This window comes from Microcebus murinus, chromosome X, assembly GCF_040939455.1.
Source record: "Microcebus murinus isolate Inina chromosome X, M.murinus_Inina_mat1.0, whole genome shotgun sequence".
In the NCBI taxonomy this organism is placed as follows: Eukaryota; Metazoa; Chordata; class Mammalia; order Primates; family Cheirogaleidae; genus Microcebus; species Microcebus murinus.
This window is the reverse complement of record NC_134136.1, coordinates 35061488-35078683: the sequence shown is the minus strand read 5'-3', so window position 1 is coordinate 35078683 and position 17196 is coordinate 35061488. Positions and strand designations below refer to the sequence as shown.

General features: G+C 33.2%; 1 protein-coding gene across 1 annotated transcript in view; it reads right to left on the bottom strand.

Annotated features, from left to right (window-relative positions):
- RADX (RPA1 related single stranded DNA binding protein, X-linked) overlaps positions 1–17196 on the bottom strand; it is a 58966-nt gene that overhangs the window by 13310 nt on the left and 28460 nt on the right. The window contains exons 10-12 of the mRNA XM_012751163.2: positions 15694–15869; positions 6862–6935; positions 2366–2656 (exon numbers count right to left, since the gene is read on the bottom strand). Coding sequence (XP_012606617.1) covers positions 2366–2656; positions 6862–6935; positions 15694–15869 — 541 coding nt within the window. The remainder of the gene's footprint in view (positions 1–2365; positions 2657–6861; positions 6936–15693; positions 15870–17196) is intronic.

Sequence of the window (17196 nt, the reverse complement as noted above, 5' to 3'; positions counted from 1 at the left end):
TTCAAGTACTACTTAGAGAATAGTAGTTCTCAACCTTCATTATACTCCTGTATACCTGATGGACAGGATACATTCATTGCTCTCTGTGGCAATGTTTCCCTTACAAAGGGCAAGAGACTGAATGAGCTGCTTTTCTATTTCGTACCAGAATTCTAAAAAGTAGGGTAGGCCTCCCTCAGATGATTTTGATAGGCTACCCTCTTCCACCAAGGTTATATGAGAATCATTGGATCTAGTACCATTTATCCTAGTTTTCTAGATTTTATTGCTATATTAAGACAAACTATTAGAGAGTGACGTACTTGGATTATACAATAAAGTAAAAATATATTCCTTTATAGAAATGCTTTATTAAGATATGACTGATAATTATACTGATCATGTATATTACAAGGTTGATGTAGGAATCAAGTATATGAAAGAGAATTTACATTTCTTCTTTAAAGAAGAAAACCGTAGTTGAAGCTATCAACCCATTTGTTATTCTGTGCTATTTATACAATAATTTCATATAGCAGGTTCAGATTTTAATTTTGTTTGAGTAAAAAAAAATAACAGGATTTCTATATATGATTTTTTTCACTGCAACAGAAGATATGTTTAGAAACTCAGTGGATTTGATTTCTAATCACTGCGTGGCTTTACCTAGCCAGGAAGTAAGACTAGAAGATATCCAAATTTATTTTAGCTCTAAAATTAAGTATCTCATTGGAAAAAAAAACACAACAACATTCAATCCCCAACCCCTTTTTTCCCTCCCTGCTAGAAAGCTTAGGGAAAATTACTGCCAAATGGTAGTGATTTGGTTATTTGTAAGTACCTAGTAAAATCCCATTTTTTCTGTTTCCTTTAAAATGTTCTGTTTTGTTTTAGTCATAAATAGCTTATTTTTCACTGTCTTTTAACTCTGAAAATCGTCCTTGGAAAAAGGTAGGCTATAAATGTTATATAAAAAACAGCATATTTCTAACATGGATTAGAGCTGGTAGGAAGAATGATAAATGTTCCTTTTTCACATTTGATTCCTGCTTTTAGCTGACTCATAGCCAAAGCTAAAAAGTTTACAATTACATGTAAGACAGTTGAGATGTCTTAGTCAAGCTGTTTTAATAGATCAGTAGCATGTTAAAAGGAAGAAAAATATTCAATTTCGATGTTTCTAGATGAACTCATCATTTCCATGGTTACTTTTAAAAGGTTAAAAGTAATCTATTAACATGGTTACTTTTTGTGATGTATAGGAAACCTTGCTATCATTTTTATTTCCTAAGATATAAAACTAAGGTTGAGAAACTACCTGAAGACAACAGTAGTGTGATTTAGTGAAAGAAGCATTTGAAACATAGGTCTGTGATTATCTAACAGAGTCAGTGAAAATTTAGATGTTTCCTAGATTATACCACATATTCACATGTATGTACCCATTTAAGTGTGAGGAGGTAGGGAAGAGGGGATGGGAATGAATAAAGGGGAAAAAAGAATCTGATAAAGGTCAAGGCAATTCATTCTAGTATTACAGATGTAAAAATCCATGAACTACATTGTTCAGCCATTAAATTAATTTGCTAATGATTTTTCCTCATTCCTTCATTTTAAGGTAAAAAGCTCTAGTGCTAACATCGTCTCGTGACACACAAATATAAATTTTTCCTTGACTCTGAGAGACATTTTGGCTAAGATTTTATTTTAGGATTTTTTAAAATTAATTTTTCATTAATTATAAAAACCTTAAAAAATAAATCTAAGTTTTAAAATGTTTTGATTCCTTTAAATTTCTGTAAGTTCCATAGTTATCTTTCAGTTTTGAACAGCCTGGGAAAATCAACTTATTTTCCCTTATCAGACAAAGGAAGTGTTTTCAATAACTTCTTTCTGTTCAACAACTTCTTTCTGTTCAACCTTAGTTACTTGAGAATTCCATTTTCTTCAAGAGCTAAACAGACATCTTTTCACAGGGGTTTCTCTTGATTAATACCCGTTTTTTTTCTTTATCTTAGACTTCACCCTTCATTGGTTCAGATGAACTGAGAAAGAGGCATGGAATATGGACAAGAAAATGGTGGCTAAGGGATAACAGAACGGGTCTTAGAAGAAAGATAGCCAGGAGTGAAAAAAGTTCCCTTAGTTTTCATTCTTCTCCCCACAAATACTTTCCAAGGACTTGCCAATGTTTAAAAGCCCATAATTAGAGCTTCATTTATTCCAGAATTAGTGCTCCATTCCTTTTGTTTGAACTAAACAAGAACTCCCCTTGGAGCTCTTGTGTGTGTGTGTGTGGAGACTTAAATTTTTTAAAGCAAAATAGTATCTTTATTTAAAAGTATGTTAAATTGATTATATTCAAAGAGAAGAACATTTGACTTACCTAGGAGGGTTACTTCAAAATGTCCAAGGCATCGGGCACTCTTAAAATCATCAAGTTTTGGAGGCCTTCCTTCTGGTGGTACGTATTTTGCAGGCTGAGAATTATACTGCTCAGTAAGAAACTTTCTGTGTTCGAAAATAAATTTCCGCGGAATACTTTCAGGATAAACGTGGCTGTAATGCAGGTGATCTATTAAGCCAAACTTTTTTTCTCTCCACAGCGGACTCTCCCACCTATCACTTATAGTTTTTCTGGCTTTCCTTAGGGGAGTTGAGAGTCCACCTTCTCGACCTATTAAAAACACAATGAGATAGACACAGTTGACTTAGAAACTAACCAAATCAAGTTATTCACTGCAACAAACGCACACATTAATGAAGAACAAGTTAAGTAACTTTAAAGATCAAACCACCAACTCCAAAATGTAAAATGAATATGCAAAAGATAATTCTTTTTTTTTTTTTTTTTTTTTTTTTTTTTTGAGACAGAGTCTCGCTTTGTTGCCCAGGCTAGAGTGAGTGCCGTGGCGTCAGCCTAGCTCACAGCAACCTCAAACTCCTGGGCTCGAGTGATCCTTCTGCCTCAGCCTCCCGGGTAGCTGGGACTACAGGCATGCGCCACCATGCCCGGCTAATTTTTTATATATATATCAGTTGGCCAATTAATTTCTTTCTATTTATAGTAGAGACGGGGTCTCGCTCTTGCTCAGGCTGGTTTTGAACTCCTGACCTTGAGCAATCCGCCCGCCTCGGCCTCCCAAGAGCTAGGATTACAGGCGTGAGCCACAGCGCCCGGCCCCAAAAGATAATTCTTATGAAAGGGAAGAATGAACTAAATTCACTTTCAAAATAAACTTTTACTATAAAATATTAAAAGTGATGTTGTTTTTTCTGTTGTTAGAATTAGGAAGATTTATAATTTTTTCCTTATACTTTTATATATTTTCTAAAAACTCTTAAATAAACATATATTTCTTTTATATTAAGTGACACATTCAAGTTAAATTAAATTCCTGAGAATAGTAGTACCCTTTAGAGATTACTCACTATAGATGGAATTTTAGCTTAAAATAAAAATTAAAAAATTTTTTTTTTACTTTCCTCTATATTTCTTAGTTGGCCAATTAATTTCTTTCTATTTTTTTAGTAGAGATGGGGTCTCTCTCTTGCTCAGGCTGGTTTCGAACTCCTGACCTTGAGCAATCGGCCCGCCTTGGCCTCCCAGAGTACTAGGATTACAGGCATGAGCCACTGTGCCCAGCCTAAATTTTGTTAATCTTTGCTACAAGTAGCCTGAACAAATACAGTCTTGTTCTTCGGTACATCTCTCCTTCAAAAGGGCCATTTATTTATTATATATGACACTCCTTTCAGATATAAATAACACATGAAAACCAAAGAGGGAACTAAATTGAGATGAAAGACTCCCCTCAACTCTTGATTATTCTCTATCATCAAGTCAAATTATCATTTGTGTACAATTTATCTAACACATTTAATTTCTAAGGCAGAATATAATTTATCCCTTACACATTACGACATCCATTCATTCAACAAATAATTAATGAGCACCTATTATGTACCAGACACTGTGCTAAGGAATTTGGTACAAATAATATTTTAATTGAACAGTATATCCTGGGGACTGAAAACATATGGTAGAATCAGAAAAAATTAAATTTGGAACAAGACTCTTAAATTGTCAGTTCTGCTAGCTGAGGAGTTGCTGACAGCAACTGTTTCAGAGTTTGCCAAGGTTTGCTGAGCTACTTTCTTGCAGGCTATGTCCTGGTGTTGATTCTTATCCCAGCATCAAAAAACCTTGCTGGGACAGAGGGTGGCTTCAAAAAAAAGGTTTCAGTATGGGTAATATACCACTTCTGATGATTTTCAGACTTTATTCCATATTCCCAGACTACATGATTGGTTTTTCCAACCTAACTAGAGACTTACTAAAAATGTATTACAAAGTAAAGTATTAGATTGAGTTATAAAGGAAGATGATGAAGTTGATCACACACTTCTTACTCACCAGGAATTTAAAATACTATAATATTACAGAAGAGATTTTTTAAATTCAAAATTCAGTTCATGAACACACTTAGCTTCCTATGATAACGCTTGATAACAAAAAGGATAACAAATTTAATCGCACATGAAAAGGAAAGAAAGAAATAAATCAAAGCCAAGATAAAAACTTAATGTTAATAGGACTAAACTAAGGATGGGGAAATAATTTCATCCTTTTTATCCTCTAGAAATAAATCTCTTCTCAAATTAATAAAAGTACATAATTACAACAATAGTAGCTATTACAGTAATCTAAGCCATATTGAATTTTCCTGATTGACTTGTTCCAGAATATAGCATGCAAAAGAAATGGTTATATGCTACTTCAATTTTTTTTTTTTTTGAGACAGAGTCTCACTCTGTCTCATCATCATGGTAGAGTACAGTGACATCATCACAGCTCACCGTAACCTCAAACTCCTGGGTGCAAGTGATCCTCCTACCTCAGCCTCCCTAGTAGCCGAGACCACAGGTGCATGCCACCACACACAGCTAATTTTTTCTATTTTTGGTAGAGACGGGGTTCTTGCTTTTGCTCAGACTGGTCTCAAACTCCTGACCTCAAGCAATTCTCCTGCCTTGGCTTCCAGGAGTGTTAGGATTACAGGTGTGAGCCACCGTGCCCAGCCAATTTTACTCTTTAATTTTAATTAGCAAGTAAATGATAAACTTATAGCTAAACAAAAATTTTCTCCAAAATAGTATGGAATAGGAAGGAAAAAATGAGATTAATTTCAAATAGTCATTCCCCATGGGATAAACAAAATGTGTATAAAAAGCTCAGCACAGTGCTTAGCACATGAATGTCCAATAAATGGCTGGCACTATTATATAATTGTGGGAAGTACCATATTACTTCCTGTAGGCAAAACAGAGGGGATGATCTAAGCAGATGCTAATATAAAGATCTTTATAAAGTTTAATCACCAAGTTGACAGACTGAAGATTAGAAATTTGATTGCCTTCTTGGATATTCAGTAGAGAATGACAAAATCTGGAAACAATTATTAATATGTATTTCTCCTTTATTTTTAGAATTTAGATTCAGGTAAGATTTGTTTTCTGAGAAACCTTTTTTTTAAATTTCAAATTATGCTTATTTGGGGAAAACAATCTTTTTCTTCAGAAGTCTCAAGATTACTTTTTTTTTTTTTTTTTTTTGAGACAGAGTCTCACTTTGTTGCCCAGGCTAGAGTGAGTGCCGTGGCGTCAGCCTGGCTCACAGCAACCTCAATCTCCGGGGCTCAGCGATCCTACTGGGCTCAGCGATCCTACTGCCTCAGCCTCCCGAGTAGCTGGGACTACAGGCATGCGCCACCATGCCCGGCTAATTTTTTGTATATATATTTTTAGTTGGTCAATTAATTTATTTCTATTTTTGGTAGAGACGGGGTCTCGCTCAGGCTGGTTTCGAACTCCTGACCTTGAGCAATCCGCCCGCCTCGGCCTCCCAAAGTGCTAGGATTACAGGCGTGAGCCACCGCGCCCGGCCAAGATTACATTTTTTTTACTGAAACTGTCTAAAATGTGCATTAAAACGTTTAGAGAAAGTATTCAGCCTTATTCGGATAATAGTCTATCTAGAATATGATTAAGGGAAATGAATACAAATTTATTATTAGGTAACCTACATAAATCTAATAGGTAAGGTTAGTACAGATGGGTATTATTTTTTTACAAAAAGATTGAAAATTTTTAGAATGGAATTATTCAAAATGTCCTGATTTCATATCATGTAGCAATCAACAAAAAACATATTAAAATACTTTGGAAAGGTTCATGAGACATCAAATTTAACAATATAGTATGGAATAAAATAACAGTATCACTTCTAAGTGATACTGTTGTCTAAGTGGACATTGAAAACAAAATAATAACACCACCAAAAGCAAGAAAGGAGAAAAAGCTAAAGTGTAGTCCAAAGAGATAATCCCTTATAAGAACTGATTTGAAACAAATCACTCTAAGGGCAACCTACCAGAACAAAATTGTATTATAAAATCACTTCAGAAATGAACCCAAATTTCAAACCAATCAACATAATAGCAAAAAAAGCAGATACAACTTACTTTTAAGATTTACTTAAAATTACCATCAATTAAAAATTATACTTTCTACTTAATTATTTTTCTGTTAATTAAAAATTGAAACCTTAAAATCTGTATCCCCATAATCTGCCGAAATAAAAAAATAAAAAATAAAGTTTGTTTATAATTACTTTCACTTTGGGGATAATACCAAATTGATTAGTACTTTTGGCAGTGACATAGCTAATATAAATATAAACCAGCAATGAAACAACTAGCTACATATCTACCAAAAACACTACATTACTATATGGAAGCACATATTACTATATGCGAATAGTATTCTGTGTATAATAATGTTCCATAAAGTTTTCATAGATAATAACAAACAGTAACATACGTGGGGAGACGTTTGCCACGCCTGGTTTAGTTCCTTTTATGTGTACAGAAGCTTCTGGCTGAGGTACAGCAACTCTACAAAGGAATAAAAAGAAGATAACCAATAGTTATAAAAACAGACTCGTATGAAAAAAAAACCCTAATTGGTTCTATTTAGAATTTATTCTAATTCAATAAATTGAGAAAATAAACAAGTTCCTTAAAATAATGCATTAAAATACACAATTATTAAAAATATCCATACATAATATAATTCAAATATTATAAGAGATTTAAATTTTCTTTTAGGAGTATTCCATAAAAGGGAGCATTTAACTTTACTAAACATCAGCTAATATTTTCATTCTTTATAATGGAAATTTAAAAATTAGTGCAATGCCTTAGTTTTCATGTTTTCTTTGTTCAAATATTTTGGTAAACAGTCTGGCCTATCTCTTCAACCTCATTTCATAGTTTCATATTAGTCCCATGCTTTTTAAAACCTTTGTGCTTTTTATTTCTGCCTGAAATAATCCTATTCCCTCTTTCCTTTGCCTGGTTAACTTTTATTCATTCTTCAAATTTTAGTTTAGGCATTATTTCATATAAGAAGCCTCCCCTCATCTCTAGTCAAGGCTAACTGCTCCTTGCATATGCTGTTATGGCACTATGAATAAATTCTATCATAGTATTCATTACACTGTATTGAAAGTACAGATTTATAGGTTTTTCGTTTCCACCAGACTGAGCACTCTATGAACGTATAGACTTTATTAGTTTCTGTAGCTCCACATAGTAGCTGCTCAAAAACTGTTTATGGAACAGAAATTAGTAGAGAAAAGGGGAAACATCTTATTCTGAAGCTAAGGAGAACCATGCATTTATAAGGAAAGATTTCCATCTTACAGGCTTTAGCATATTGCTGTGAAAAATTTTTTCCTATTGTATTTACAAAACTAAAGGCATAAAGTGAAACAGAAATGTTATATTGTAGAATGACACATAATACTGCTCAACCTATTTTATCAATAGATTTATCTCTTATAATATTATTTTTAATTACACTAATCAGTTATTAACCCTTTGCACTCGCTTGCTTTTTTCTCGATTCCTTTATTCTACTCAGGATTTAATTTTTTAAATACCCCAGATTTTACAAAGCGTGGCAGTAGAATAAAAAACTGGAGCTTCTTTTCATACAAACTTATTTATTTGGATTTTTTTATATTTCAAATTATTGATACATTCAAAGAGTAATTTTAATCTCTATAATTTTTGCTAACAGTGTCGAGTCACACTCGACATCAAGTGCAAAGGGTTAATGAACTAAAAAGAAGTAGTGTTCATGAAGTATGTATGTACCATTTAACTATAAAATTCTGGCAAATAAAAACGTATTTTGGCTGGGCAAGGTGGCTCATGCCTATAATTCTAGCACTCTGGGAGGCTGAGGTGGGAGGTTTGCTTGAGCTCAGGAGTTCAAGATCAGCCTGAGCAAGAATGAGACCCCATCTCTATCAAAAAGAAAAGACAAAAAAGGGGGGAAAAGCCCACATTTTATAGTTGTAGTTTCATTTATTTTCAATTAATAAAAATGGAGTATTTCTAGAAATCTGTAAGCAGAAAACATAAACTCTAAGAGGAATATAAATAACTAAAAAATAAATAGTTGTATGCATTTTGAGATCCTTAATCAGTGTATATATACTTTTTTAAAAAGTGTGATTATAAAGTGATTTTTTTCATTTGACATAAATTAGAAGAAATAGTTTCTCAAACTCTAATATCACCATTACATTATACAGAATATTTTTTAAAAAGTGGTTTAGATTATTACTTGGTATACAAAATCATTCATTTGTATGACCTAAATGTCTTAAGGTGAGGGGCTAAGTGACAGATATGGAGCTATACAATGTCTATCGCTACCACCTGTGGAAACTGAACAAAGAGAGATAAAAAGATAAAGGAGAACAGAAAGATAACTGAGGGTAGAAAGGATAAAGAGGGCTAAAAGAAGAGAAGACAAAGATGCATATGATGTGTAGTGGCAGAATATCATGCAAATTATGTCAGGGACTACAAGTTGTACTCTAACCTTGCCCTTATTACCAATTTATTTAATTTAGCTAAAAGTCACATAGATTCTACAGTAGGCCATTCTCTCATCTATATAATAAGACTATAGTTAATATTATTGTGGTCTTATATAGTCTCTAATGCAAAGAAATTAAAAATACTTAATACATATATAGATATTATATTTTATCCTTTATGAACCTAAGAATCCTAATCTATAAAATTGAGATTATTATCCTGCTTCTCCCTCGCAGGGAAGTTGATGATCAAATGAAGTGATGTAAGTGATCTTGCTTTGTATACTGAAATGCTCTATGCAATTAATTGAAAGAATATTTTCAGTGTATTCTTAAGAAAAGCAGAAACATTATGCAAAAGGACACAAACATAGTTTTTTGTGAAGTTGCTACTTACTATAAGCAAATTAGAAATAGTTTATAATGATCAAAAATGCTAAAATCATTTGTGATCATTAATTCAAATTAGCAAATGCTTTTCAGGAAACAACCATTATTTTAAAATGTTTCCTATGGTTCCTCTGCTTTTCTTACTGGAAGATACTAAAAATGATTTTTAAGGATTGATTTAACTTTGGTATGATTCACTTTCTCTGTGGAGTAAATATCATCAATAGAATGAAATGAAGAGGTTTTAATGTCCCATTTGTCAAGTTTGATTTCTTCAGTGTTAATTTTTGGGGTGAGTTGATAGATTTTTGACTAAATTTTAAAATCTAACAGAAAGCACATGGTGTCCCTTAAATTGACTATCTACCATTTGAATTAAAATGTTGGTTGGATACAAGCTCTTAAACGGTTATATTCACTATTATTGTACCAACAGGTGATCAATACATTGGAGTTGTCAGGCCATGATATAAAACACTATGATTAGCCGGGCGCGGTGGCTCACGCCTGTAATCCTAGCACTCTGGGAGGCTGAGGCGGGCGGATTGCTCAAGGTCAGGAGTTCGAAACCAGCCTGAGCAAGAGCGAGACCCCGTCTCTACTATAAATAGAAAGAAATTAATTGGCCAACTAATATATATATAAAATTAGCCGGGCATGGTGGCGCATGCCTGTAGTCCCAGCTACTCGGGAGGCTGAGGCAGCAGGATTGCTTGAGCCCAGGAGTTTGAGGTTGCTGTGAGCTAGGCTGACGCCATGGCACTCACTCTAGCCTGGGCAACAAGCGAGACTCTGTCTCAAAAAAAAAAAAAAAAACAAAAAAAAAACAAAAAAACAAAAAAACCCACTATGATTAATACATTCAAGAAAACAAAAAAAACATGGTCAAAACAGATATAGAATCTTTAAACAGAACATGTAAAAAGTGAATCAAGTGGGCTTCCTAGGACGAAAAAACAGAATAGCTGGACTTAAGAACTCTGTGGTATAGTAAAGAATATATGTCGTACTTGTCTCTAGTTCCTGGCACAGAGCTTCAAAAACCTTTGGAATTTTCTGAGTGATAGAACTGCCTTTGTTAATCTAATGAGGTGACTGGTAGTGGGCTCTTAGATTGCTTCAGGATGGGGGCTTGTAAGTAGAAAGACCAACCAAGTAATTTGAGGGTTGGAACACTGGGTTACCTCAAACTCTAGGGAGAGAAGCGGGGCTGGATATCGACTTCAATCATTTGGCCAATGATTTAATCAATCATGCCTACATAATGAAATTAAAAAAAAACCCTCTGGCCAGCCAGGCTTGGTAGAACTCTGTGGTTGGTGAACACAGTGATGTGCCAATAGAATGACATGCCTGGATTCCATGAAGAGAGGGCACAGAGGCTCTGCATTCTTTTCCAGACCTTGCCCTGTGTGTCTCTTCATTTGGTTCTTCCTGATTTACATCCTTAATAATAAAACAGTGATTGTAATTGTAGCACTAAGTTCTGTGAGTTGTCTAGTGAATTATTGAACCTGGGGGTCAGGGGCACCCCTGAATTTATAGCCAGTTGATTTAAAGTGCAGGTGGCCTGGGGACCCCCTAAAGTGTTACTGGTATCTGAAGTAAGGACAGTCTTGTGGAGGACTGAGCCCTTAAGTCTGTGGAGTCTAATGCTAACTCTGGGTTGTTAATGTCAGAATAGAACTGCAGCATGCCCAGTTGAAGTGGAAACAGAAAAAGAACTCAATGAACTCAACTGATAGGTTTAATAGTAGATTGGATATAGTAAAAAAGTAAATAAAGAGACAGGTTAATAGAAAATTTCCAAACTGAAGCATAGAATCAAATGTGTGTATATATGTATATATACACACATATGAATAATACAGAATAGAGTGCAAGAAACATTTGTTCACAGAAGTACTATCATATGTGTAACTGGAATCACAGAAAGAGAGGAGATAATGGGGCAGAAATAATATTTGAAGAGATAATGGCTGATAATTTTCCAAAATTGATAAAAGAAATCAATCTATAGTTTCAAAATGCTCAGTAATCCCAAAGTAGTATAAAACAAAGAAAGATACTCCTTGGAACATCATATTTAAGGCACTAAAAATTAAAGATTGAGAACATCTTAAAAGCATTTTATGAAAAAGGATACAATACCTTTGAAGGAGCAATTATAAGACATCTGCCTGACTTCTCAACAAAGATAGCGGAGACAATAAAACAGTAGAATTACACATTTAAAGTTCTGAAAGTAAAAAAAAAAAAAAAAACAAACAAAAAAAAAAACACACACACACACACAAAAACCAAAAACCCCCTGCAACCTAGAGTTCTGTATACTGTGAAATGGGAATAAAGGTGAAATAAAGATATTTTCAGACAAACAAAAACTGAGAGAATGAGTCATCAGCAAGCCACACTGAAATAAATGCTGAAGAGAATTCTTCAGTCAAAAGGAAAATAATGCCAGAGAGAAGAATGGAGATATAGGTCGGAATAAAGAAGAACATATAAAAAATTAATCATGTGGATAAATATAAGGGAATACTAACCATACAATACTATTCTTAGAGTTTAAAACATATGTAGAATTAAAGTGCAAGATAAAATAATGAAAATAGGGACGAATACAATTGAAGTGTTCTAAGGTTCTAGCATTGTCAGGAAAATGGTATCATTTGTATTTAACTGCAATAAGTCAAATATTTATGTTTTAAGGTAACCACTAAATAATAATGGTAACCACTAAATATGTAATTATCAAAATAAAAAAGGGAAAATTGAATAATGGAAACTACTTGATTAAACAAACAGTATGAAGACTGATATAAATACAACTATATCATTAATTCCATTAAATGTGAATGGAACAAATAAGTAAAAGACTAAGATTGTCACATTGGATTAAAAAACAACTATATGCTGCTTAAAGGAGACAACTTTAAATACAAAGACACAAAGAGGTTCAAAGTAAATTGAATGGAAAATATATGCCATGCAAACCCTAATCAAAATAAAATTGATATAGGTATATTAGTATTAGACAAAGCAGACTTTAAGGCAGAAAGCATTGTGAGACATAAAGAACATTTCATAATAACAAAGAGGTCAATGCATTACAAAGATATCACAATTCTAAATCTGTATGTAGCCAGCAACATTACTTCAAAATACATGAAACAAAAAAAAAAAACGTATAGAACTAAAAAGAGAAATAAATCCACAATCATAGTGAAAAATTTTGACACATCTGTCTCAATTAGCTGATGGAAAAAGCAGACAAAAAATCAGTAAGGATATAAAGGAGAAAAGAGATGATCAACAATTAACATACTTGGACCTAGCTGACATATATAGAGCAGTGCACCCAACAATGACTGAATTCATATTCTTTTTAGGTACATATGAACCATTTATTAAAATTGACTATATATCTTTCTTAAGAAGGCTTTCAATAAATTTCAAAAAACAAAAATCATTTAGAATACCTTCTTTATCCAGAATGCAGATAAGCTGAAATAAATTTTTAAAAGGTAACTAGAAAATGCTCAAGTATCTCTAAATTAATCAATATACTTCGCAATAGACCTATGAATCAAAGGAGAATCACAATAAAAACTAAAAAAAAGAATGTTTTTAAACTGACTGAGAATGAAGTAGAATGCAGCTAAAGTAGTGCTTTGAAATTTATAGCATTATATGCAAATATTAGAAAAGAAGAACCAAAAATCAATGATTTAAGAATCTAGCTCAAGTCACTATAATAAAAAAAGAATAGGAAGACTGATTCAGAAAAAAAGTCAGAAAACACAAACTATGAGTATCAGGAATGAATAATGGAACAACATTATAGATTCTACAGAAATATAAAAGACAATAAGAAAAAAGATAAGAAGATACTATGAACAATTTTATATCAATAAATATTACAATTTAGATGTGAACATAAAATTCTTTTTAAAAAATGGCCAAAGGAGAAAATATGGATATTCTAAAATTTATTAGAGAAATTGAATCACCTATTCAAAACTTTACCCAGAAGAAAACCTCAGACCCAGATGGTTTCACTGGAGAACCCATCTAAATATTTAAGGAAGAAATAATACCAATCTTCCACATTCTCTTACAGAGAATAAAAGAGAAAATATTTCCTAATTATTTGTTAGTAAAGCCAGCATAAACTTGATATACATCTATAACAAGCATATTATAAGAGATAAAAATCTATAGATCAATCTCATGAACATGGATACAAAAATGCTAAATAAAATATTAAAAAATCAAATACACTGATATATATGAAGGGTAATATATCATGAGCAAGTAAAATTATTTATAAGAATGAATGGATGATTTAACATTCAAGAAATTAATCAATTTAATTAACTACATGGGAAGAACAAAAGGTAAAAAATTTAGTAGATTAATAAACTCAGTATAAACATTTGGCAAAATTCAACTCACATTCGTGAGAATAACTTAGCAAACTAGGATTAGAAGGAAATTTAATTAATCTGATAAAAATTATTTACCAAATTTCTCAATGGTGAAATCTTGAGAAATTTCCTTCTGAGATTAAAAATGAGACAAAGATGCTCTTTACTACAAATTCTATTCAACATTATACTAAAGGTCCTAACTAGTACAATCCACAAGAAAAAGAAATAAAAGGGAAAATAATTAGAAAGGAAGAAATAAACTACCATCATTTGCAGATTACATGATCTATGCAGAGAAAATCCCCCTAAAATACTCCACAAATTTTTAGAAGCAATAAGTGAATTTATCAAGGATGCTAGTATCTACAACCTTTATAAATGAACTTATTATTTATTTATAACCAAAATCTGTTGCCCAATTGGGCACAACTACTCTAAAAAACTGGAGTTTAAAAAAATCTTAAAATCCCAAAAGATTCTGTACTCTGACTACTTTCGGAGTGTCTGGGTTTTCCTGACACCTTAAAGAAACTAAAATTATTAATCATATACAATTCATAATGGATGAGGTTTATGTAGGAAGACCTATGCTTAAACAATTGGTATACAAATATAAGCTATAATGTTTTAAAGTAAAATAAAATGCTTAAATAAAATAAAAAATGTTTATTTTTAAAAATAAATCTGCATTTTAAACTCATTTTCAATTAGTCCGTGCTGAGTATGGCAGATAAGAAGGATTCTATTATGGGTTAAATTGTGTCCTCCAAATTCATATGTTGAAGTTCGAATCCTCAATACCTCAGAATGTGACCTTATTTTGGTTGCCTGGCTACAAACAGGTGCTATTCTTCAAGAAAACGGAATAATGACCCTGGGGATGAGACTACCTCCTTCGTTCCAGAAGACGGGACAACCTTTTCAAATCTAGAGGGTAGGACCATCTCCTTGGTTCCAAAGTGTGGAGCCACCATCCAGAGCTGAAGAAGTTGGGCTGCTACCTTGGTGGGCCCAGAGGACACAATGTTGAAACTGTGAAGTCTTAAAATCTAATGGAATTTGCCTTATTAGGTTTTGGGGTTGCTTGTGACCCAAGACTCTTTTTTTCCTTCCAGTTTCTCCCTTTTAGAATGGGAATGTCTATCTTGTGCCTGTCCCACCATTGTGTTACAGGACAGATAACTTATCTGATTTCACAGGTTTACAGATGGAGAGTTCTGTCCCAGGATAAATCACCCTGATCATGGATGAATGAATCACATCAATTTGTAATTTAGATATTTAAGTGAGATTTTGGACTAGAGTTCATATTGGCATGGTTTAAGCCTTTTGGGGATATTGTGACGGAGTGAATGTATTTTGAATGTGAGAAGGACACAAATTTTGGGAACCACAGGCAGACTGTTATTGGTTGAACTATATCCCCACAAAATTCACATGATGAAGTCCTAACCCTCAGTAACTCAGAATGTGACCGTATTTGGAAACAGGGTCATTGTAGATATAACTGGTTAAGATGAGGCCATATTGGAGTAAGGTGGGCCCCTAATCCAATATGACTGCTGTCCTTATAAAAGGGAGAAATTTGGACATAGACACCACACAGGGAGAACTCTATGTGAAGATAAAGGCAGAGAATGGGGTGATGCTTCTACAAGTCAAGGAATGCCAAAGATTTCCAGCCAACCAGCAGGACTAAGGGAAAGGGATGGAACAGATTCTCCCTCATAGCCCTCAGAGGGAACTAACCCTATTGACACCTTGTTCTTGGACTCTAGCCCCAAGAGCTCTATGTAAGCCGCTCAGTCATCATATTTTGTTATGGCAGCCCTAACAAATTAATACAGCTTCTATCATAATTGCTTATTTTACAGGCTAGAGATAAACCAAAAATAAAATAATATGCTTTGTCTATACTTGACACAAATGACTTACGGTTTAGCAGATGGGCCTTGAAGAATTCTTATTTTATTGCTCACACTCAAACTTGCAGATGCAACTTGAAAACACTGAGAACACCTAGGCACATCATCTAGAGGTCGTTTAACATTTCTCTCCGGACTTTGAGTTTCTCCTCTAGCTGCTTGAGATGTTGAGGGTTGGTTAGCATTCTAAAATCAATAATTTAGAGAAAACATTTAAAAATAATTCACAAAATTTTTTTCTCTCTTAAAAGATCTACAATTTTAATTTATCCATTTTTTTATAATCTTAAGAATGGTGATAACTGGAATTGATAAATAAATTCAGCAAAGTCTCAGGTTACAAAATCAATGTACACAAATTAGTAGTATTCATATATACCAACAGTCAAGCTGAGAACCAAATCAAAGACTCAAACCTTTCACAACAGCAACAAAGAAAATAAAATACCTAGGAATATATTTAACTAAGGAGGTGAAAGACCTCTACAGGGAGAACTATGAAACACTGAGGAAGGAATAGCAGAGGATGTAAACAGATGGAAAAACATACTATGCTCATGGGTTGGTAGAATCAACATTGTTAAAATGTCTATACTACCCAATGTGATCTACAGATTCAATGCAATCCCTATTAAAATACCAACATCATTTTTCACAGATATATAAAAAATAATTCTATGCTTTGTATGGAACCAGAGAAGACCCTGTATAGCCAAAGCAACCTTAAGCAAAACGAACAAATTGGGAGGCATCAAATTACCAGACTTGAAGCTATACTACAAGGCTATAGTAATCAAAACAACATAGTAATGGCACAAGAACAGAGACATAGACCAATGGAGCAGAACAGAGAACCCAGATATAAAACCATCCTCATATTGCTATCTAATCTTTGACAAAGCAGACAAAAACATGTAATGGGGAAAAGAATTCCTATTTAATAAACGGTACTGGGAAAATTGGATAGCCACATGTAGAAGACTGAAACAGGATCTACACCTCTCACCACTCACAAAAGTCAACTCACAATGGATAACAGACTTAAACCTAAAGCATGAAACTAAAAGAATTCTAGAAGAATATGTTGGAAATACTCTTATAGATAATGGCCTAGGCAAAGAATTTATGAGGAAGACTCCCAAAGCAATCACAGCAATAAATTAAATAAATAAATAAATGGAAATTGATCAAATTAAAAAGCTTCTGCACAGCCAAGGAAACAATCAATAGAGCAAATAGATAACCTACAGAATGGGAGAAAATATCTGTATGCTATACATCTGATAAAGGGCTGATAACTAGAATCTATAAAGAACTCAAGCAAATCAGCAAACTCAAACAAATCAGCAAGAAAGAAATCAAACAACCCATTAAAAAGTGGGCAAAAGACAGGAACAGAAATTTTTCAAAAGAAAATAGACTGATGGCCAACAAATATATGAAAAAATACTCAGTATCTCTAATTATCAGGGAAATGCAAATCAAAACCACAATGAGATATCACTTAACTCCA